At 55.5% G+C, this 22,993-nt stretch overlaps 1 protein-coding gene and 2 long non-coding RNA genes across 3 annotated transcripts; 2 read left to right on the top strand and 1 right to left on the bottom strand.

Annotated features, from left to right (window-relative positions):
- Positions 1-471: 471 nt before the first annotated feature.
- Positions 472-16,168, bottom strand: LOC142070265 (uncharacterized). The gene is made up of 3 exons (XR_012666241.1): positions 16,029-16,168; positions 9,409-9,491; positions 472-716 (listed from the first exon to the last, which is right to left on the bottom strand). It is a non-coding gene; the product is annotated as an uncharacterized LOC142070265 (long non-coding RNA).
- Positions 7,174-15,676, top strand: LOC125628721 (uncharacterized). The gene is made up of 4 exons (XR_007354280.2): positions 7,174-7,428; positions 7,769-7,887; positions 11,566-11,676; positions 15,495-15,676. It is a non-coding gene; the product is annotated as an uncharacterized LOC125628721 (long non-coding RNA).
- A 677-nt stretch (positions 16,169-16,845) lies between the features above and the next one.
- On the top strand, positions 16,846-22,868 carry ELP5 (elongator acetyltransferase complex subunit 5). Its single transcript, XM_048833913.2, has 8 exons — positions 16,846-16,925; positions 18,109-18,169; positions 18,430-18,510; positions 19,022-19,248; positions 19,602-19,795; positions 20,126-20,224; positions 20,889-20,989; positions 21,401-22,868. Exons 1-8 carry the CDS (start codon positions 16,874-16,876, stop codon positions 21,507-21,509), a joined length of 924 nt encoding a protein of 307 aa, XP_048689870.2. The 5' UTR covers positions 16,846-16,873; the 3' UTR covers positions 21,510-22,868.
- The last annotated feature ends 125 nt before the right edge of the window (positions 22,869-22,993 follow it).

Raw genomic sequence — 22,993 nt, 5'->3', positions numbered from 1 at the left:
CCCACTCCCCTCCCAGAGCTGGGGAGAGAACCCATGAGTCCTGGCTCCCAGACCTGCCCTTCTCTAAACCCACCACACCCTCCTTCAAGTTGGGATTGAACCCAGGAGTCCTGGCTCCCAGCCCCCACCCTGTGGGTTTAGCCCATAACTCCCAAGCACTCATCTGTGTCTCCAGCTGCCCTGCATTGCCCCTTACAGCTTCCTGCCTGTGATTGGCCCCGGGTTCAATCCGCCCTCAGGTGTGAATTACCTGAGCCAGGTGGGAATGGCACCAGAGTAAAAGAGGATCCGGAGCATGGGCCCCTCTTGATTGCTGCAGAGAGACAAGATGGGGGCTGGGCCCTGGCTGCTGCTGGCCTGGGTGATGTTTGAGTTGCCCTGTTCCTCTGCCTGGCCTTTGCCAGGAGTGACAACAGCTCCCACCCAGGCTACTGCCCCCTCCCTTCCCTGGGTCCCCCCCAGGGTCCTCCTTCCACCACTGAGAGTCCGACCTCGAGCCGCCTGGCTGGAGGCCCCGCTGTGTCCCTATGGTGCGGCCGTTCTCTTCGTGGTGGGTCTGGCCCAACGTGGGGCCAGTCCGAAGGTAAGTTTGGCTTCCTTGAGCCCCCACCGGGGTCCTAGGGCTCCTGGAGCAAGTTCTCAAGAACTTCCAGGCTCTCCTGGTGGTGCACCAGCATAATCTTCTGGTCCCTCTAACTCTCGCAGTCCCTAGATCCCTGTTGAAGAACATAAGAACGGCCATAGTGGGTCAGACCATCCAGTCCGCTGTCGTGTCTGCCAATGGTGGCCAATGCCAGGTGCCACAGAGGGAATGAACAGAACAGGGAATCACCAACTGATCCATCCCGTGTCGCTCATTCCCACCTTCTGGCAAGCAGAGACTAGGGACACTGTCCCTGCCTATCCTGGCTAATAGCCATTGATGGACCTATCCTCCGTGAACTTATCTAGTTCTTTTTTGAGCCCTGTTCTAGTCTTGGCCTTCACAACATCCTCTCGCGAGGAGTTCCCCTGGTTGACCGTGCATGGGGTGAAGAAATACTACCTCTTGTTTGTTTTGAACCTGCTGCCTATTCATTTCATTGAGTGCCTCCTAGCTCTTGTGTTAGGAGAAGGAGTGAACAACGGTTCCTTGTTGACTTTCTCCACCCCGGTCAAGATTTTATAGACCTCAGTCGTATCCCCCCTTAACCGTCTCTTTTTCCAAGCTGAAAAAGATCTCAGAAGCTTCTGGTCACCAAGCCATGTCCCACGTTGGTGAAGCTTCGTAAGCTTTTGGTGTGTCCTTGATTTATCAATTCTGCTGACTTCTTCACCCCCCATGATCCCGGCCTGATGGTCAGGAAGTGCTGGTCACTGAGCTATCTCCCCACAGCGCTGGCGGGAACCTGGGAATTTCCAAGGGGCATTCTAATTTTTTTTTCCCCTCTTCATTTTGCTTGGGGGCAGAATGTGGAAACTTTGGCATTTCCCTGTCAAATGAAAATCAAGCGTTGAATCGCCTTGTTTGAGCTTTGCTTTATTTCAGTTCTTCTATTTTGGGTTGGCAGAATGCGATTTTTAGGTTTTGATGGTTTTAGCATCGAATCGTAGGACTGGAAGGGACCTCAAGGGGTTGTCTAGTCCGGTCCCCCGCCCTCATGGCAGGACTGAGTATTATCTAGACCAGGGGTGGGCAAACTTTTTGGCCTGAAGGCCACATCTGGGAATAGAAATTGTATGGCGGGCCATGAATGCTCACACAATTGGGGTTGGGGTGAGGGCTCTGGTTGGGGGTGCGGGCTCTGGGGATGAGGGGTTTGGGGTGCAGGAGGGTGCTCTGGGCTGGGACCGAGGGGTTTAGAGGGCAAGAGGGGGATCAGGGCTGGGGCAGGGGGTTGGGGCGTGGGGGGAGGCTTGGGGTGCAGGCTCCAGGTGGCACTTACCTCAAGCAGCTCCCAGAAGCAGCAGCCATGTCCCTTCTCTGGCTGCTATGCAGAGCTGCGGCCAGGCGGCTCTGTGCCCTGCCCTGTCCACAGGTGCTGCCCCACAGCTCCCATTGGCTGCAGTTCCCAGCCAATGGGAGCTGTGGGGGCGGTGCTTGGGTTGGGGGCCACGTGCAGAGCAGAGCCCCCTGGCTGTCCCTACGCATAGGAGCCGGAGGAGGGCCATGCCGCTGATTCCGGGAGCCACGTGGAGCGGCCCCTGACCCTGCTCCCCGGCTGGAGCACCAGAGCGGGGCAAGCCCCAGATCCCACTCCCCAGTGGGAGCTCGAGGGACGGATTGAAAGGGCTGGTGGGCCAGATCCAGCAGTTTGCCCACCCCTGATCTAGACCATCCCTGAAAGGGGTTTGTCTAACCTGCTCTTAAAAATCTCCAATGATGGAGATCCCACAACCTCCCTGGGCAATTTATTCCAGTGCTTAACCACCCTGACAGTCAGGAAGTTTTTCCTAATGTCCAACCTAAATCGTCCTTGCTGCAATTTAAGCCCGTTGCTTCTTGTCCTATCCTCAGATGTTAAGGAGAACAATGGCCTCCCTCCTCCTTGTAACCACCTTCTATGGACTTGAAAACGTAATACGGCTTTGAAACTTTACTCGCAGACGCAAAATGCTGCTTTTAACCATCTTCGCTTACACGGAACAAGCACAGAAAAAGCTTCCTTACCTTGTCAAGTCTTTTTAAAAATACTTTCCCTTTATTTTTTAGTAGTTTATGGTTCACACAGCACTGTACTGTATTTGCTTTTCTTTTTTTTTTTGGTCTCTGCTGCTGCCTGATTGCCTACTTCCCGTTCCTGACAAGGTGCGCGGCTGACTGATCTGTTCATAACTCTGCTGTTCGTAACTTCTGTGCTTTGTCTACTGGCAAATTTCGACTGTCATGGATGGAAATCTTTTTTCATTGCCGTGGGTGTGTACGGCAGAATTGACGTTTATTGTTTACTGATTAAAATCTACAGCCGACGTATATAAATATTCAAATTAATTTTACTGTCTAAAGACTGGAGATAGTCTACTAAATAGATATTAAAGATAATGAAGCCTAAACAAAATGAGTCTATATGATTCATTGCCACTGTTTGTTTTCCCATGAAATGTTTTGAGTCTGACAAAGCGGCATTATTGGATGGTTCTACCCCTGTGTTGCTGCCCTGCCTCCCACTTCGGTGTAGCTGGGGGCCCCCTTCTCTTCCAGAGAGGTATTGGTGGCAGAAGTGGGATCCCAGCATTTTCTGGATGTCTGCGCTGGCGTGGCAGGGCAGGTGTCCTGTTTTTGTTTTTGTTTTTTGTTTTCCCCTCTCCAAAGCAGTGGGTCAGGAAGTTAACACCCCACAGAGACTCATGGGGCAGGTCTTTCCATCCCTTCCCACATGCCGTCTGAACACTTGGTTCAGGCTCTATGCAGATTCGGGTAGGGTTGCTGAGTCTGTTACACTCAGGGCAGCTCCTTCCCCGCATTTCCCCTCACCCCCCATGACCTAGACATGTGCCTAACGTTTCTTTTAAATGCCATCTGAGATGGGGTTACCGTCATGTACCTCCATGAGCTGGGGACCTTAATCCAGCCCAGGCTAAATAGCCAATCTCAGTAGCTTCTTGGAGAGCTGGGGCAGGGAACAACGCTGGATTAATTCCAATGCCCGATTCCTTATAGGGGACGCCGGACTCCTTGGTGTATAGCACCACCCTCTCTTATAGCCACCTACCTGCCATCAGAACCAGCCCAGGTGTGGTCCGTATTGAGTGTTGCTACCCCAGGTGAGTCTGTAAAGGGGATCCCCATCCTAGAACTTGTTCTCCCATTGGTGGATCCCTGCATGACGTGACAGCCGCCAATTGGTGGCAGACGGTGATGGTGGGAGGGACCTGCAGGCCAGCTTCCCATCGGAGGACAAATCAGTGATCCTCAAAGGTATTTTAGATGCCTAACTCCCATTGATTTCAATAGATGCTTTGGTGTCCTCTGACAAAGTTTGTGGGTGATGCAGCACAAATGGCGGGGAAGTGGGTAAATAATGGCACAGGATGGGACACCGCTCGGATAGCTTTTTTGCTGGGGATAAATGTACATGTAGACATCTAGGATCCAAGAAGGCCCTTTCTCTCCCACAGAGGTATTGGTGGCAGAAGTGGGATCCTAGCATTTTCTGGGTGTCTGTGCTGGCGTGGCAGGGCAGGCCAAGCTTACCGCATGGGGGATGCTATCCTGGGAAGCCAGGGCTCTGAAAAATATTTTGTGTGTCAAGGCGGGAGATCAGATAAACTTGAGCATGTTGATCTGAGAAAGGGAGAGGCTGGGGTCAAACGATGCTGGGGATGGATCAACAGAGGGGCCTGGAGAAGGTGCAGAGCAATTATTTGACCTTTGGGTTCAGCCCTGGTGCGACCGCTGCTGGGGTCCACAACTCAAGGAAGAGGGTGATAAACTGGAGAGGGGCCAGAGAAGAGTCACGAGAAGGATTAGAAAACTTGACAGTGAGAGACTCGAGGAGCTCAATCGAGTTACCGTCACAAAGAGCCAGTCTCGGGGGGGGACTTGGTCACGTCTCTAAGTACCGGCATGGGCATTGGGTATACTAGGCAGGGGAAGGCTGTGCCTTCCCAAACAGCCTGGTGTGGCCCCCATCATGCTCCACCCCTAGGCCCAATCCTGCCTCCTGTTCCCTTCTGTGGCCGAGAGGCTCAGGAAGGCAGGCGGGGGGCCGCGGTGTGCACAAGACCCCTCGGGCTGGGGCCACGCCATGCCACCCTTCCTCCTGGCGCTGGGATCATGCTGCCCGCCCAGCGCTCCGGCCACGCCAACGGCTGGAAGCGAGACTAACAAGGTGCAAAATTCCACCATGAGCGTAATTAACCAGTGAGACGATTTACCCAGGGTTGGGGTGGATTCTCCATCCCTGACCCTTTCTCAGTCAAGATGGGATGTTTTTCTAAAAGGAATTATTTCGGGGCGGTTCTCTGGCCGGGGTCAGACTAAAGCAGTGGCATTCAGCCTTCCCAGATGACTGTACCCCTCAAGAGCCACTGGATCAGATGGTCAGAATAAGGGAGAGCCAGAACAGGGGGGCCAGGGGAGCATGGCCTTCAAAAGTGGGAGGGCTTAAGCCCCACCACTTTTTACGGGCCAGAACGGCGAGTGATGAGTGGGGGAAGGGGCGGGGCCTCTGAGAGGAAGGGGCGGGGCCACAGTTCAGTTGCCGGTGAGGGCCCCCCCCCCAACTTTTAGGGAGCTTACACTGTTTCCGAGTCCCTTCTGGACTGGGAATCTCTGACTCTATAAATACTTTGGTCTTGTCCTTCCTTCTCCGTATCGCAAGGAGAGTAGGGAGGGATTTTAACCGGCATCAGTGCGCCGGATACTAGAATACCGTGTCCTCCTCCGGTGCTCCAAGGAGCTCGATTTAGATTGCTTCTTGCATGCGAGCAAGTGTTCAGTCTAGGGAGAAATGCAACGTTGTGGCTTCTGGCGGCTCATCCTTCGCAGCAGGCACGAAAGGCCTCCTGAAGCTCATGGCAAAAGCCCGAACGAGAACCAGGGTGGTCGCGAAACCCAGATGCATTCAAGTTCGGAAGGAGGCGGCTTTAGCCCCACTCCCAAGGGAAGTGGTGGGTTTTCTAGTCCATGATGGCTTCAGACCAAGTCCTGGATGCCCGTTGTAGAAAACGCCCTTGTTCAACATCCTTTTGTTTTCGGCTCAATATGGGGGTGAGATTTTAACCGCCTGTGACATACAGGAGGGCAGGAGAAATACTTCCTTTTGTTTGTTTTTAAACCTGCTGCCTGTTAATTTCCTTGCCTGACCCCTCGTTCTTCGTGAAGTGGTAAATAATTCCTCCTTATTCCCGTTCTCCATGCCGTTCGTGATTTTATAGACCTCTCTCCTATCCTCCCTCAGGCATCTCTTTCCCCATCTGAACAGTCCCGGTCTTTTTAATCTCTCCTAATTTAGACCCCACCGTGTTGTTAGCAAATGCATAGGTGTGATTATGTCTTCCAACATGCATTGCTTTGCATTTATCAACATTGAATTTCCTCTGCCATTTTGTTGCCTGGTCACCCAGTTTTGTGAGATCCCTTTGTGGCTCATTGCAGTCTGCTTCGGACGTAACTATCTTGAGTCGTTTTGTGTCGTCTGAAATCCACAAAAACTTGTCTACGTAGGCTGGGCACATGGGACTGCAACAGAAGTGGATTCAAACAGTGTGGCGTGCAGAAGTCTTAGCTCAAATGTTGGGGCAACTCTGCCCTAAGAGCTGATTGTAATTACAGAGATCAAGGCAGAAACCAAATGCTCTTGCTGTCTTCAACAGCTTTCCCCCCACAAACAGTGAGTGTTGTGTGTGCACACACATACAACAGTGTTGCTTTTTTGTGTGTATTTCTTCCCGAGACAGAACACTTGCTCGCACGCTGGGAAAAAGAACATGCCAGGCTGTTTGACAGCACCACCTGGTGGCACCTGCTGCCATGCCACTAATAGACTTTGGGAATTCAATCTATTTAGCTAGTCGAAAAGCAGGACAAGAGGTAACTGGATTGCCGGCTAGAATTGCCTTCTGCTTGGAGAGGAGAAATGAGATAGCAGGAGGGCTTCTTTGTCTGGCTGGCAAAGGCAAGGTGAGATGGAGTGGAAGCTGAAGCAGTTCAGACCTGAAACGAGGCCTTGATCAGCGTCCCCAGTTCTTTAAACGGAGATCACGTGTCTCTCTTTCTGTGGGAGCTTCGGATGCCCTTTGGTCAATTGGAACCTGAAATCCAGGGCACTTAGAAGTGCAATATGTGATCGCAGGTAACCTGACCTCCCTGGAGAACACATGCCAGAGAGCATCCCTGAATTAATTCTTTTTAGAAAAACACCCACACTTGAGCTAAAATCTGCCAGTGATGGAGAACTGGCCCCGGAACCCTTGGTAAGTTGTCCGAAGGCTGAATTCGCCTTACGGATTAAAAATTTGCACCTTATTTCCTGTCTGAATTTGGCAGGTCGTTGGGTTACGCGCCCATTTTCTGTTTGATCTCTGCTTGGCATGGCGTAAACCTCTCTCCAGCTTTATTTGTGTATGCAGTGCTGGGTGTCCCCTGGGAGGCCAGGAGCGCGGTAATAGCTGTGAAAGGGACACGTGATGCCTCTGGGGAATCTCGGGTTTCTTTCCTGAGCGTTTCGGGCCTGGCAGAGTGCTGAGGAGTTCGGGAAGCCAGATAGGCTGGTGTGGAGCTGACATGCAATTTAAGTTCCAGCCGAGCTTGGTCGTGAGCCATGGGGGGGTGGGGGGGTCTCGAACTTGGGTCTGCAAGGGTGACCGGCCCTAGTGCAAGACTTCACCCCACAGTCCGATTGGCAGAGTCCCAGAGCAGCTGATTAGGAGCTGGACCAGGAAGCCACCTGCTTGATTTTTCCTAGTGTCCTGACCTGGCATCTCCCATGTGGTTCCAGGCCTCCGGTGCGTCCCCTGCCTCTGTCCCCACAAAATCCTGACTGGTTCCCGACTCCTGGTTCTGATGTCCAGTGTGTCCCCTGCCTCCATTCCCCTGGTAGGCCCCCAACTCTTGATTCCTGCCTCATGGTGGCGGACTCCCGCTCTGACAGCTCAGTTGGGCTGCCCACGACCCGGCCCTGCAGCTCTCCCCTGACGAGGCGAAGGGGTAACGCAGTGGCTTACAGTTCCTGGGACCCTGAGCCGGGGTCAGAGCCAAGCTTAGCCCTTCCCCAGAGATGGCATGAGTAGCTGGACGTGATGCCTAGGAGGGGACTGTAGGTCATTTTTCTCCTCTTTCTGGCAGCCCGCCTCCGGTAAAAGTCTCTCAAGCCGTTGGCAAATGCTGCGAGGACAGGAACTGTGGGGCGTTCAGAGGTCGATCCAGGAGACTCCAACGCAAAAGGCATCTTCCTTCACAGCCAGGTAAGTCCCAAAGTCTATGGGTTGAGTGAAACCTCCATAAAACGGGTGCCCCACCCCAGCCTTTGAGATCTCTGAGTCATTGTGGCTAGTTCTCTGAAAACATCCACTCACTGTGCAGCGGCCGTCAGAAAAGCGAACAGAATGCTGGGAATCATTAAGAAAGGGAGAGATAATAAGACAGAAAATATCATATTGCCTTTGTATAAATCCATGGGACGCCCACACCTTGAATACTGTGTGCAGATGTGGTCGCCCCATCTCAAAAAAGGTCTACTGGGATTGGAAAAGAGTCAGAAAAGGACAACAAAAATGATTCGGGGTCTGGAACAGCTGCTGTATGAGGAGAGATGAATAAGACTGGGACTTTTCAGCCTGGAAAAGAGACGGCGAAGGGGGGATATGATAGAGGGCTATAAAATCATGACAGGTGTGGAGAAAGTAAATAAGGACGTGTCATTTACTCCTTCTCCGAACAGAAGAACTAGGGGTTGGCAAATGAAATGAATAGGCAGCAGGTTGAAAACAAACAAAATGAAGTATTTTTTCCCACACAACACACAGTCAACCGGTGGAACTCCTCGCCAGAGGATGTTGTGAAGGTCAAGACTAGAACAGGGCTCAAAAAAGAACTAGAGAAGTTAATGGAGGATGGGTCCATCAATGGCTATTAGCCAGGATGGGTAGGGATGGTCTCCCTAGCCTCTGTTTGCCAGAAGCTGGGAATGGGTGACAGGATGGATCACTTGATTCCCTGTTCTGTTCATTCCCTGTGGGGCAGCTGGCCCTGGCCACTGTCAGAAGACAGGATACTGGGCTAGATGGACCTTTGTTCTGACCTACTGTGGTCGTTCTTGGTGTTCTTATTTGGGAAAATTATGTAAGGAACAATTATGCTTTCTTGGGGAATCTGATAGTGGAAACAATAGCCACCTCCACCCGAAAAACAGCACGTGCGGGCAGAGGTGGGGGGCGTTGATCTGTGTGAGAGACACACACCATGGAATGAGCAGAAAGCCAAGGAGACGGGAAAACAAGCACTGGCACTGAGGAAAAAGACCTCGCTAGATTTTTGGGCAGAGTGCTGTTTGGAAAGAGGCTTGGAATTAAAAGCCAATAAATTGCCTCTTGCTGTTTTTGATTCCTCTTGCACTCAGTGAAACAGGACTTTGTGCATAAAGAGGATTGCATCAAAGGTACCTGGACTCCGTCAATGTCTCCTCCCCACAGAAATGACCCCTATTTTGGTGAATAGCTTGGATCAAAGAGAATAACGGGAGATGGTCAAAGCTGTGTAGGTCAGCCAATTTTTCATGTCCATTTCCATTAGGAGGGGAAATCGGTACATATGCATCAGAATTCCCCCTCCCCCCCAAAATATACTTGTTGTTTGGCCAAAAATGTCCACCAAGTCCTATTTCCTGGACCCAGGAGGCAGGTTCCTTGTGTCACAGTTTCAAGATAGATTGTGCCTCTGATCCCCCTTCTTGGCCACTTTAACAGCATCCATTGAGGCTCACTAACCTGTCCCCTCTTTCAGGGGGTGGGCAGGACCCCTGTCGCTCCAGACCAGTGGTTGCAGCTTGCACCCTGTTAGGTTTCAGGGCCTACAACAGAGAAGAGAGATTTAAAAACCTCAACTCCACTTGTTGGAAGGTTGTAAGATAAGGCTTCTTCACTGCATCGGCTCCAGAACAATAACACCCAAGAACCCCAAAAACAGAGAGAGAGAGAAAACAGGCTGCTCTTTAAGGCAGGATTCAGCCCTACCTTACTCTAGGCTGGCTCTCTGCAAACTCAATCTGAAAGTCCCACATTGCACTGTTCCCTGCAGAGCCCCCTGCCTCCAAGCAAGGCCAGGATCCCCCCCAACCCGCTTATTCTTAAAGTGATAGCTTGTCATTTTTCACTCCGTTTTCTAGCCACCACAGTCTGCCCTTTGCCTCTTGCTCCAACCCCACTCTGTTCACGTGTCCAGCTGCCTTGGCTTCGGAGTCATTGTCATCCGCTCACTGAGGTGTCCATTGTTTTTTGTAGGGTCTTCCACTCAACTGCATTGATTCAGATGTGTCCCAAACTTGTAGTCCTTCCCAGCAGGGAGTGAGTTAACTCTTTCTGCCCAGTGGGGAGTGATCCTTAATGGGTAGGTATGACAGATGCCAAAATCCTACGCATTATCTTTGGGGTCCATATTGTATCCAAGCTACAACTGGTTTATGCAGGGTTATGTCCTACTCCGGGAGGGAGGGTCACCAGAGTTTCTCTGGGAAGATAAAGCAGTGGCCAGTGATTACACTGAATAAACGATGCTAGAGAGGTGGTGGCTTCCATACACAGGTCTGAGCTGGGTTTTCTAGGTGCTACAAGACGAGGAAAATACTTTTGGTATAAAAGGATGAACTTAAATTGATGCGGGCTTTCTCTCCGATCCACCCACCGGCCAGGACCTTTGGCCCACGGGTTGGAAAGATTTTGATGCTGTATGGGGGACCGGTAAGCTTTCAGCATGAGTACGGGAACTCGTACTTTGTCTTCTCCATAAGGCTTTCACCTTAAGAATAAATGTGCTTGCTGACAGAGCAGGGGGGCTGGGCTTAATTTGTGCCGGGTCTCGGCCCCGGCACCTCTGGGCTTGCTGGATCCGTTATGAACGCCTCTTTCATTTGTAGCCCAATTTTAAATTCCGTATTAATTACATTTTACTTAAGAATCCCCAGTTACCCCTTTGAGGGTTGGCAGGTTCTTGTCCCAAGATCAGGCCCCGTATTATACACATTATTATATAGCTGGGAATCCCGGTCAAGCAACACTCACGTTAAAGAAACTCTTCTCTATTGAAAACAAAATAGTCGTTGAATACATTTCGTACGGTCGCGAACACCCCAGCTCAGTAAGGTAGATCGAGATACTACAGAACGTACCTCGGCACATCCATCTACTCACACCATCCCTTGCCGAACAACCTGCAATGTTGGCCATCATCTTCCTTATCTGTGAAGGTAGCTCACATACCTGTTACGTACGTCAGTTCATTGCCAGGGCATTCTTGGGGTTGGGTTGTGTGTTCCTGTGGTCAGAAATCCCCTTTAAACGCTCTATTTTCAGCTCCCCAATATTTGGGGTTTCTGTTGCCTCAATCGGAAGGTTAAGGGATGCGGGTCTCTGCCCACGAGGCGGTGGCTGACAGCAGGAAGCCGTGGGCAGAGGCAAGGCGTAACTGTTTATATTGTGTGTGTGTGTGTGTGGGGGGGGGGCATGTATTTTGAATCCACTTTGCTCTTCGGGAGCTGGATGGTGGCTGGTTCACCCTGTCGTGGCCCCAGAGCCAGCAGAGGCTGGGCAGCGAGGTTCAGCGTAAATCCCCAGTCTCGAAGAAGGGACTTGCAGAGCCTGCTCAAAGGTGACAGCTAGAGGCCTGAGGTGAAAGTGGGACCAGATCAGTGGTGGGAACTGTGATGCAGGGCTTAAGCTGATTGGGCGCCTTGGGTGGTGGCTTCTACTGCTGAAAGGGGCTTAATTGCTCCTTCTAGTCTGCCTGACAGAAGAGTGGCTCAACCTATCAACTTTTAACTTGGTCTGCGATCATCTATCGATCAAAGCCGTTCCCACCTTCCAGCCTAATATCTCCCGTGCAATCAAGGCTTATCCTTTGAAATTTCCCCTTGCGTTCCCCCTCTCTAGGCAATTCCTCTGAGGCAGAAGCGGATGAAATGATGGTAGGCCCTTCGCCAAGCCGTGAGGCAGCTCCAAGGTCCAGGGACCAGGTGGAGGTGGTGAAGATGACCGCTAAAGGTAGGGGGGGAAAATGCAGTGATTTACAGCGATCGGGAAATACTGTAACCCATGGGTGGACCAGGCACCCCATTTGATTAAAAACCACTCTCAGGAATGGTCTCGGTATACTTGGACGTGCCAGTACAGGGGGCTGGACTAGATGTCCTCTCAAGACCTCTCCCAGCCCTATCTTCCAAAGAGTCTGCTATCTCTGTAGAAGGTGAGAAACAGCACAGTGAGGGATGTGGTCGCCCCATCTCAAAAAAGATCTGTTGGGATTGGAACAGGTTCAGAAAAAGGAAGCAAAAATTATTCGGGGTATGAAATGGCTTCTACATGAGGAGTGATTAATAAGACTGGGAGTTTTCAGCCTGGAAAAGAGACAACTAAGGGGAGATATGATTGAGGTTTATAAAACCATGATGGGTGTGGAGAAAGTCAATAAGGAAGTGTTGTTTACTCCTTCTCATTACACAAGAACTAGGAGTTGGCAAATGAAATGACTAGGCAACAGGTTTCAAACAAACAAAAGGAAGTATTTCTTCCCACAACACACAGTCAACCTGTGGAACTCCTTGACAGAGGATGTTGTGAAGGCCAAGACTAGAGCACGGTTCAAAAAAGAACTAGATAAGTTCCTGGAGGACAGGTCCACCAGTGGCTATCAGCCAGGATGGGCAGGGATCATAGAATCATAGAATCATAGAATATAAGGGTTGGAAGGGACCCCAGAAGGTCATCTAGTCCAACCCCCTGCTCAAAGCAGGACCAATTCCCAGTTAAATCATCCCAGCCAGGGCTTTGTCAAGCCTGACCTTAAAAACCTCTAAGGAAGGAGATTCTACCACCTCCCTAGGTAACGCATTCCAGTGTTTCACCACCCTCATAGTGAAAAAGTTTTTCCTAATATCCAATCTAAACCTCCCCCACTGCAGCTTGAGACCATTACTCCTCGTTCTGTCATCTGATACCATTGAGAACAGTCTAGAGCCATCCTCTTTGGAACCCCCTTTCAGGTAGTTGAAAACAGCTATCAAATCCCCCCTCATTCTTCTCTTCTGCAGGCTAAACAATCCCAGCTCCCTCAGCCTCTCCTCATAACTCATGTGTTCCAGACCCCTAATCATTTTTGTTGCCCTTCGCTGGACTCTCTCCAATTTATCCACATCCTTCTTGAAGTGTGGGGCCCAAAACTGGACACAGTACTCCAGATGAGGCCTCACCAATGTCGAATAGAGGGGAACGATCACGTCCCTCGATCTGCTCGCTATGCCCCTACTTATACATCCCAAAATGCCATTGGCCTTCTTGGCAACAAGGGCACACTGCTGGCTCATATCCAGCTTCTCGTCCACTGTCACCCCTAGGTCCTTTTCCGCAGAACTGCTGCCTAGCCATTCGGTCCCTAGTCTGTAGCTGTGCATTGGGTTCTTCCGTCCTAAGTGCAGGACCCTGCACTTATCCTTATTGAACCTCATCAGATTTCTTTTGGCCCAATCCTCCAATTTGTCTAGGTCCTTCTGTATCCTATCCCTCCCCTCCAGCGTATCTACCACTCCTCCCAGTTTAGTATCATCCGCAAATTTGCTGAGAGTGCAATCCACACCATCCTCCAGATCATTTATGAAGATATTGAACAAAACCGGCCCCAGGACCGACCCTTGGGGCACTCCACTTGATACCGGCTGCCAACTAGACATGGAGCCATTGATCACTACCCGTTGAGCCCGACAATCTAGCCAGCTTTCTACCCACCTTGTAGTGCATTCATCCAGCCCATACTTCCTTAACTTGCTGACAAGAATACTGTGGGAGACCGTGTCAAAAGCTTTGCTAAAGTCAAGAAACAATACATCCACTGCTTTCCCTTCATCCACAGAACCAGTAATCTCATCATAGAAGGCGATTAGATTAGTCAGGCATGACCTTCCCTTGGTGAATCCATGCTGGCTGTTCCTGATCACTTTCCTCTCATGCAAGTGCTTCAGGATTGATTCTTTGAGGACCTGCTCCATGATTTTTCCAGGGACTGAAGTGAGGCTGACTGGCCTGTAGTTCCCAGGATCCTCCTTCTTCCCTTTTTTAAAGATTGGCACTACATTAGCCTTTTTCCAGTCATCCGGGACTTCCCCGGTTCGCCACGAGTTTTCAAAGATAATGGCCAATGGCTCTGCAATCACAGCCGCCAGTTCCTTTAGCACTCTCGGATGCAACTCGTCCGGCCCCATGGACTTGTGCACGTCCAGCTTTTCTAAAAAGTCCCTAACCACCTCTATCTCCACAGAGGGCTGGCCATCTCTTCCCCATTTTGTGATGCCCAGCGTAGCAGTCTGGGAGCTGACCTTATTAGTGAAGACAGAGGCAAAAAAAGCATTGAGTACATTAGCTTTTTCCACATCCTCTGTCACTAGTTTGCCTCCCTCATTCAGTAAGGGGCCCACACATTCCTTGGCTTTCTTCTTGTTGCCAACATACCTGAAGAAACCCTTCTTGTTACTCTTGACATCTCTGGCTAGCTGCAGCTCCAGGTGCGATTTGGCCCTCCTGATAACATTCCTACATGCCCTAGCAATATTTTTATACTCTTCCCTGGTCATATGTCCAACCTTCCACTTCTTGTAAGCTTCTTTTTTATGTTTAAGATCCGCTAAGATTTCACCATTAAGCCAAGCTGGTCGCCTGCCATATTTACTATTCTTTCGACTCATCGGGATGGTTTGTCCCTGTAACCTCAACAGGGATTCCTTGAAATACAGCCAGCTCTCCTGGACTCCTTTCCCCTTCAAGTTAGTCCCCCAGGGGATCCTGGCCATCCGTTCCCTGAGGGAGTCGAAGTCTGCTTTCCTGAAGTCCAGGGTCCGTATCGTGCTGCTTACCTTTCTTCCCTGTGTCAGGATCCTGAACTCAACCAACTCATGGTCACTGCCTCCCAGATTCCCATCCACTTTTGCTTCCCCCACTAATTCTACCCGGTTTGTGAGCAGCAGGTCAAGAAAAGCGCCCCCCCTAGTTGGCTCCTCGAGCACTTGCGCCAGGAAATTGTCCCCTACGCTTTCCAAAAACTTCCTGGATTGTCTATGCACCGCTGTATTGCTCTCCCAGCAGATATCAGGAAAATTAAAGTCACCCATGAGAATCAGGGCATGCGATCCAGTAGCTTCCGTGAGCTGCCGGAAGAAAGCCTCATCTACCTCATCCCCCTGGTCCGGTGGTCTATAGCAGACTCCCACCACTACATCACTCTTGTTGCACACACTTCTAGGGATGGTGTCCCTAGCCTCTGCTTGCCAGAAGCTGGGAATGGGTGACGGGATGGATCACTTGATGATTCCCTGTTCTGTTCATTCCCTCTGGGGCACCTGGCATTGGCCACTGTTGGAAGACAGGACATTGGGCTGGATGGACCTTTAATCTGACTCAGTATGGCCGTTCTTATGTGGGGCGTTGGACTCAGTTCACCAGCTCTTGAGCATGGTAATTTTGAAGGCAGCATGGTGAAGAAGGAGAATGAGTTCGTTTTGGGGGCAGCCGGGGGGAGCACGGAAGGGCTGGTTTGAACATGTGACATGTGGTTGATGGACAGTTGACACCATTGGCCAACGGGCGACCAGAGAGGACTTCTCACTACCGAATGAGATGATAGCTATTAAATATTTTCCAAGCCGGACCGGAAGATGCGTCAGTCCAACGCAAGTTATTGGGATCAATACAGGGGAGAAAAGCCATTGCCTTTCACTCTGTGCTAGCCAGGAAGTCAGATGGGATGATCCAATGGTCCCATCAACTCTACGCAAGCTCTCGATGCCAATTCTAACTCTCCGGTCTCTTTCCCACAGGGAACGTGAAGGATCGCGGGGTGGCTTTGGCGCTGAGCAGCTTAGTGGCAGCAATCTCCGCTCTCCTCCTCGCTGGGGGAGCCCTCCTTGTGCATCAGAGGTGCAGCAACGCTGCTGTCTGACTTGTTTTAGAGGCGTGTTTCTTTGTGGCCGAGCAATAAAGGACAGACTTTGGGTTCTGGTGACTGGCTCAGAGGAGAATGGGGAGGGGGCTTCTAGCATGGCTGTGGAAGGGAAGTCCCTGCGACGGCCTTGGCTTACTTTGTTTTATTTTTAAGGCTGTTCCTAGATGTTCTGGAAGGGCATGGGTCTATTTTGACTACCCTTCGATGGGTTGGGTTGAGAGTTGAGTTTAATAGCACCTTCAACCAGTGTACCTCAAACGGTGTCACGGGAACAACCTCCAGTGATGGGGAATTCCATCACCTCCCCTCACAGGTCGGGTTTTCATTTCTGTTGATCTGCTTTGGCCTCTCTCCAGTTTGGCCCCATCTTTCTAAAAGCGTAGTTCTCAGCACTGGACATTATACTCACCCAGGATGGAGCAAAGCGGAACAACGCCCTCCCGTGTCTTGCGTATAACATGCCTGTTCATGTCAACTGCATCACACTCTCTTTTCTTCACACACCACACAGTCAACCTGTGGAACTCCTTGCCAGAGGATGTTGTGAAGGCCAAGCCTATAACAGGGTTCAAAAAAGAACTTGATAAGTTCATGGAGGATAGGTCCATCAATGGCTATTAGCCAGGATGGCTGCTTTTGTGGGGGGGCCATGGCGGTGGGGACAAGGCAGGGGGAAGTAGGAGATTTGACCGGGTTGGAGGCGTTGGAGTGGCTAGCCCAGGATCGGGATGGACAGGGGTCCTTGAAGTGGGACAGGGAACCTCTTGCCTGTATGGGCACCATGTGGGGGTTTGGGCCTAAGTACCACAGAGGGGACAACTCTCGCCCCTTTGGGAGGGGACCATGGAGGGGGGGCTTTGGGGGGAGCCCAGCCCTCAATGCAGCCAATGGGGCTTTAAGAGACTCTTAATCTGACCCCCAAACCCCTCCATGTTGGCAAAAGTCTGGCCAAGAGGCAGCTGAGGTGACTACCTCAGTGCCTGGAAAACACCCCCCCCCCATGAAGGCCTAAAACAAATGGAAAGGACCCCTTCCCTTCCCTCCCCCACCCCCAAGATGTCATTAGGGGCTGTCTGTTGCCGCGCCCCCCACCCCGCATTTTTATTGAGCAGGCAGCGCCAGGACGCCTACGTCCCAACATGGCGCCGCCCAGGGCGGGCCTCCCGCTCCGTGCGCACCCGACACTGCAGTGGGCCGTACGGTGAGGTCATAGGGAGGCGCCGACGCGGAGGGGCGGGGGGAGGAGGGAGTGGGATGCTGGGGGAACTGGTGGCTGGGGCGACGGGGGGGCTCGTCCTCATTCAGGGTGAGGGGGGGAGCTGGGGGGCGGGGGGAGGAGGAAGCCATAGGGGAACTGGGAGGGCAGGGAGGGGAAGCCTGGGGGGAGGGGGATCTAGGGGGGAGGAGGAAGCCATGGGGGAGTTGGGGGACAGGAGGAAGGGGAGCCATGGGGTGTGGAGCTGGGGGGAGGAGGAAGCCATGGGGGAGTTGGGGGGCAGGAGGAAGGGGAGCCATGGGGTGTGAAGCTGGGGGGAGGGGAAGCCTGGGGGATTTAGGGGGGGAGGAGGAAGCCATGGGGGGGCAGGGGGAAGAGGAGCTATGGGGTGGGGAGCTGGGGGGAGGAGGAAGCCATGGGGGAGTTGGGGGGCAGGAGGAAGGGGAGCCATGGGGTGTGAAGCTGGGGGGAGGGGAAGCCTGGGGGATTTAGGGGGGGAGGAGGAAGCCATGGGGGGCAGGGGGAAGAGGAGCTATGGGGTGGGGAGCTGGGGGGAAGGGAAGCCTGGGGGATCTGGGGGGGAGGAGGAAGCCATGGGGGAGTTGGGGGGCAGGGGAGCCATGGGGTGGGGAGCTGGGGGGAGGAGGAAGCCATGGGGGGAGGGGGATCTGGGGGGAAGCCATGGGGGAGCTGGGGGGGCAGGGGGAAGGGGAGCCATGGGGGGAGGGAGCTGGGGGGAGGGGAAGCCTGGGAGAAGTGGGATCTAGGAGGAAGGAGAAAGCCATGGGGGAGTTGCGGGGAAGGGGAGCCATGGGGTGGGGAGCTGGGGGAAGGGGAAGCCTGGGAGAAATGGGGACAGGGGGAGGAGGAGCAATGGGGGGATGGGGAGCAATGGGTGGGGAGGGGGAGCCATTGGGGGAGCCTGGGAGAGGGAGGAGCGGGGAGCTAGGGAGAGAGCTGGGGGAAGCAGAGGGAAACCTGGCTGGGGGGGCGTGGGGGGGTGAGCAGGGAGAGCTGGGGGAAGCAGAGGGAAACCTGGCTGGGGTGGGGGGGTGAGCAGGGAGAGCTGGGGGAAGCAGAGGGAAACCTGGCCGGGGTGGGGTGGAGGGAGGGGGGAGCAGAGGGGAACCTGGCCGGGGGGGACGACAGGTGGAGGGAGGAGCTGGTGGGAAGCTGGAAGGGGAAGGGGGTTGGAGAGGGAGCGGGGGGGGTGTATTTCCGTACTGGGGTGGGCAGATCCCCCTCTCACCGGCCCCGGGCCCTTTCCTCGCAGACACCGTTGAGTGTGAGGGCCGCAGCCTGCTCAAGACCTTTGCGGCAGCTTCAGCTCACAGGTGGGTGTGGTGCCCCCCCCAAACCGCCCCATTGCCCCCCCCAAACCGTGGGGTGGCTGAGACGCACGCCCCCTGCTGGCCCACGGCCTGCCGTCTCCCGGCCTTCGCCCAGTGGAGGGGGGGAGCTGCTGGGTACTTCTGCCCCGCCCCCCATAACCCACAATTGCCCCTTTGATCCCCGGCGCCCCCTTGTGGCCTGCAGCTCCCCCACGCTCTCGGCTCATTCCTGTCTCTCCCCCCCCCCCTTTTTGCATTTCCAGGGGGGAATCCGTCCACGTTTTCGGCTTTGAAATCCCCGAGGAAGAGTTCCGGGCCGGCTTCGACCCTGATGTGACTGCGCGGTGAGTCCCCCCCCCCCACCTTACATCATCTGCCCCACAGCTCCGCTTGCCTTCAATGCCCCCCCCCCCCCCCCCCCGGGCCAGCACAGCACGGCCCCCTCCACTCCCGCCCCCCTCCGCAAAGCCGTCTGTGGAGTTGGGGGCTGCACTGAAACAATCGGGGACCCTCTCCATGATTTTGCCCCCCAACTTCGAGGGCAGGGGTCTGCTCCGTCGTCTCCAGTGAGGGGCGGAGGGGGGTGTTTCTTTCCCCCCCTGAGGAGCTGAGTTGCATCAGCTTCGTCCGCCTGTGCTCTCTTCCCTCCAGCCCCACACAGAAACCCCCCCGCTGGGGTGGGCAGGGACCGCCCCCCCAATAAGTGGGGCCAGAGCACAGGGTAGCTGCCTGCTTTTGGAGCAATGGGCTTAGGCTCTCGGCAGACTCAGGCAGCATCACGTCAGTTACATTGGGGCAGCTGTCCCCTCCCACAGCGTACCCCCCCCGGGTTGACCTTTGACACCCCCCCCTCAGGTTACTATACCAGGATGGCTTCACAGACCCCCTGCGCTGGACCGGGGAGGCCGGGGCCTTCAGGGCGGAGGAGTTCTCGGCGCTGGGGGTGGCCGGGCGCCTAGCGCGGGGACCCGCGGGACCCGCCACCGTCGTCCTGGACTCGCTCAGCTGGCTTCTGCTGCGCCAGCCACTGGCCGCCGTCTGCCAGACGCTGGAACGGATCCCGAGGGCAGCTGCCTGCGCAGGTCTGGGAGCCAGGACTCCTGGGTTCTCTCCCCGGCCCTGGGAAGGGAGTGGGGGCTAGTGGGGTAGAGCGGGGTGGCTCGGAGCCAGGACTCCTGGGTTCTCTCCCTGGCCCTGGGAAGGGAGTGAGGGCTAGCGGGGTGGCTAGGAGCCAGGACTCCTGGGTTCTCTCCTTGGTTCTGGTGGTTAGAACATGGCGGGGCTTGGAGCCAGGACTCCTGGGTTCGCTCTCTGGCTCTCGGAGTGGGGGCTGGTGGGTGAGAGCAGGGGGTGCTGAGAGGCAGGACTCCTGGGTTCTCTACCTGGCTCGGGGTGGTGCGGGGGTGTCTGATCTCTCCCTTCCCTCCCCTCTCAGGCCTGCGTGTGACGAGGATCCTGGCCTTGCTCCACGGGGACCTGCACCCGCCGGGCCTGGTGGAAACCCTCCACTCTCAGGCCCGAGCTGTGGTGGGGGTGGGGCCGGCCCCCGAGGGCGTGGGGAGTCGGGGGGACGTCCCCCGACTGGCCTCCATGCTGCAGCGTAAGGGGACCTGGAAGGTCCTCAAGAAGGTGGGGGAAAGCAGGCGGTGACGCCGAGATTGGGGTGTGTGCGGGGGGGTGACTGGGGTGGGGGAGAGGGGGAAGCAGGGGTTGGGGGGATGGCAGGGAGGTGATGGGTGGATATTGGGGGGCAGGGACCTCCCAGATCAGGGGGCAGTGGGGGTTTATGGAGGGGAGGGGGTCTTGGATGGGTTGGAGTAACTTAGCAGCTGGAGTTGGCAGGGGGCAAGGGAGGAGACAGCCCCCCTTTGAGGCCGTGGGGGCAGCTGTGGGGGGAAGGGGATGCCAATCTAGGGGGGGTGGCTCTGTCTCATCCTCTTCCCTCTCTTGTCCCCCCAGGAGGAATATTACACCGTCCTGGCCGGCTTCACCCCAAAAGCCCTCGGGGAGCCTGCAGGGAGCATGCCCCAAGATGAGGATGCCGAGCCCCCCTCCGCGGTATGGCCCCCCTCCCTTTCCTCATGAGGCCGGGGGTCCCCGGTTACACAGCAGTGGGCTCAGGGTGGGGTGGGGGATCAGCAGGTATCTGGACACCGGAGCACCCCAAACTATGCTCCTTCCGAAATCCCAGCTTAGCTGCCCCCCCAGCCACTGGGGAGCTGGCAGTTAGGTGGTGGGGTCTTGGGGGGCAGGTGGGGGGTGTGGTGGGATGGAGGATCTCACAGGTGAGGGGTGTGGGAGTTAGCAGAGATCTGAGGGGCAGAGTGGGTTCAGGGGTTTTTGGGGGGCAGCAGTGAGTGGGGAGAACTGAATGTCCCGGGGTGCTGATTTGGGGAAGGGTCTCGGGGGTGCTGGTTGAGGTTGTAGGGTGTCTCAGGGGATTGGGGGGGATATGGGGTCCTGGGGTGTGGGTTTGGGAACACGGTAGTGGGGGTTTGTGGGGCAGGGGATGGGGGGGCATTGAGGGGTGGGGTTGGGGGGCTGTCTGAGTGCAGGGGGGGGCTCTGGAGGTCTGGGGAGAATCCCTATCTACACTGTGGCCCCCTCTAGCCAAGCTGTCCCCCCATGGAGGGAGGTGACCCTGTGGGGTGACTCATACGGGGGGGGCCCTGCCCCCTCCCCCCCCAGGCAGTGTGTGTGATGGGCGTCTCCACCCCCCCAGGCGGACCCCACCGCCAACTTGACCTTCAACCTGCGGCTGTCGGACACGGAGCGCCAGGCCCGGGACGGGCTGCTGCTGCCCTTCCACTTCACCGCCCAAAAGTGAGTGGGGCACTTGCCCCCGGAGAGACCCCCCCTACCTCCCCTCTGCACCCCTCCTGGACGCCCCCCATCTCTGCTCTGTACCCCCACCCCGGGGGGGGATGCCTCATCGACTCCCTCTGCTCTGCACCCTCCCCCAAGGGAGATGCCCCCTGGACACCCCCTGCCTCCGCTCTGCACCCCCCTTCGGGGCAGGACACCCCCCCCCCCCGCCTCTGCTCTGCAAGAACCCGATGTCCTTTCTGCCCTGATACCCACCAAATTATCCTGGCCTCTTCCCAGCGCTCCTCCGCCTCCCCGAATCCTCCCGATACCCGTCCTGCCCTCCAGCCATCCCTCCTCTGCCGCCCCCCCCCATCTCTGGTTCCGTGGGCGCTGACCCCCCCACCCCCTCGTCCTTCCCCGTGGTAGGAAGTCGTCCCTGCTGGAGGCCTCGGCCAACGCCGGGAAGATCTTCTACGAACCGGACGCCGCGGACGACCTGGACGAGGAGGATCCGGACGACGACCTGGACGTGTGAGAGCCGAGGGGGGGTGTGTGTGGGGGAGGCTCCCCCCTCCCCCAAATGGACCCCCGGATCTCGGCCTCCCAGCAGGAGCCTTCAGAGAGATCCGTGACCGAGCCCGACTCTGGCCCCACTGTGTCTGGCACGGGGAGCTACCCAGGAGCGCACCGTGGCCCCCCACCCACGTGCCCCCGCCCAGGGCTGTGTCTGTGATCTGTGGGCTGTTGACTGGGGTTGGCATCTATCCGCTGAGAAGTGGGGCTGGGCCTTGTTCCCCTCCCCACTGCACCCACGCCAGCCCCCCACCCCTGTCCCTACCACCCTCTCCTGCTTTGGCATGGGGCTAGACTTCCATAAAGAAAGGGTGGATGGGAAACCACGCCCCCTAGAGGGGACAGGCCCCTGCCCCATTTCCCGACCCCCTGAGCCAGTCCTGGCCTGGGGCCGGATGTAGAGGGGCCAGTCCCCGCCCTGGGGCCAGATCGGAACTGCCCCCTCAGTTTGCAGTGGTCGGTCTCATCCCTCTTCAGTCCAGAGAGGGCCCCCAGGCCCTTAAAACGAGCCACTTCCCCCTTTTTGGTAGGACCTACAAAAAAACACCCCAGCAGCTCCTGCTGCCACCGCCTCCACCCGACCTCAGCATTGTCCCCTTGCTGGTGTAAACGATGTGCCTCGTTCAGCAGGGAAATGAAACTGAAGCTCGTTAAGAGCGGTGCATGGTGGGTGGAGCAACAGTGGTGGAGGGAGAGGAGAATCCTGGGTGGGAGGGGAGTGGGGGCTGGTGGGTTATAGCGGGGGGGGCTGGGAGCCAGGACTCCTGGGTTCTCTCCCCGGCTCTGGGAGAGGAGTTGGGGCTGGTGGTTAGAGCAGGGGGGGCTGGGAGCCAGAAGTCCTGGGTTCTACTCCCGTCTCCACCATGGGGCTGAGAGTCTTGGTCGTGAAGGGGGGGAGAGAAGCCTCCAACACTTCAGTGGGAGGGATCCACTTCTGTCCCTGGGAGAGGGCAACCCCAATCCAGCCCGATCATGCTCCGTCAATCCTTGGTGCACCGGGGGGCTTGTACCCCAGAATCTTTCCAGTCCTGTAAAAGGGGGGGGGGAAAGCAGTTGATGGGCAGACTGTGACGGGAGGACGGCCGCAGAGGGGGCACTGTGTTACTTAACCATTCCCCAAGGAAGCCATGTGCGGTAGGGAGCGCCAGCCGTGGCCGGCTGAGTCCCGAACCCGGGAGCTGCCGCACGGGGAGGGTCTGGGTGTGGGGCTGAAGGGCGGGGTGCTCCGGGGCTACTTTATTCGGGTGGTTGGCGGTCAAAACCCCTGGCAGCGTGCTATCTTGGTGCTTCGGTCAATAAACGTCGCCTCGATTTCCCTGGAGACCCGTGTGGGTGCTGTGTGTGGGTGCTGTGGAGGGGGGCGGGGTCTAGCTGGCTGGGGGCGGGGCACTGATCTTCGGAGGCGGACCACGGATTGGAGGCTGGGGGGGGGCTTGTGTTGCCCGT

The sequence above is a fragment of the Caretta caretta genome, chromosome 28, assembly GCF_965140235.1.
Source record: "Caretta caretta isolate rCarCar2 chromosome 28, rCarCar1.hap1, whole genome shotgun sequence".
Classification (NCBI taxonomy): domain Eukaryota; kingdom Metazoa; phylum Chordata; order Testudines; family Cheloniidae; genus Caretta; species Caretta caretta.
The sequence above is the reverse complement of the archived record's forward strand: the minus strand, read 5'-3'. Positions and strand labels throughout refer to the sequence as shown.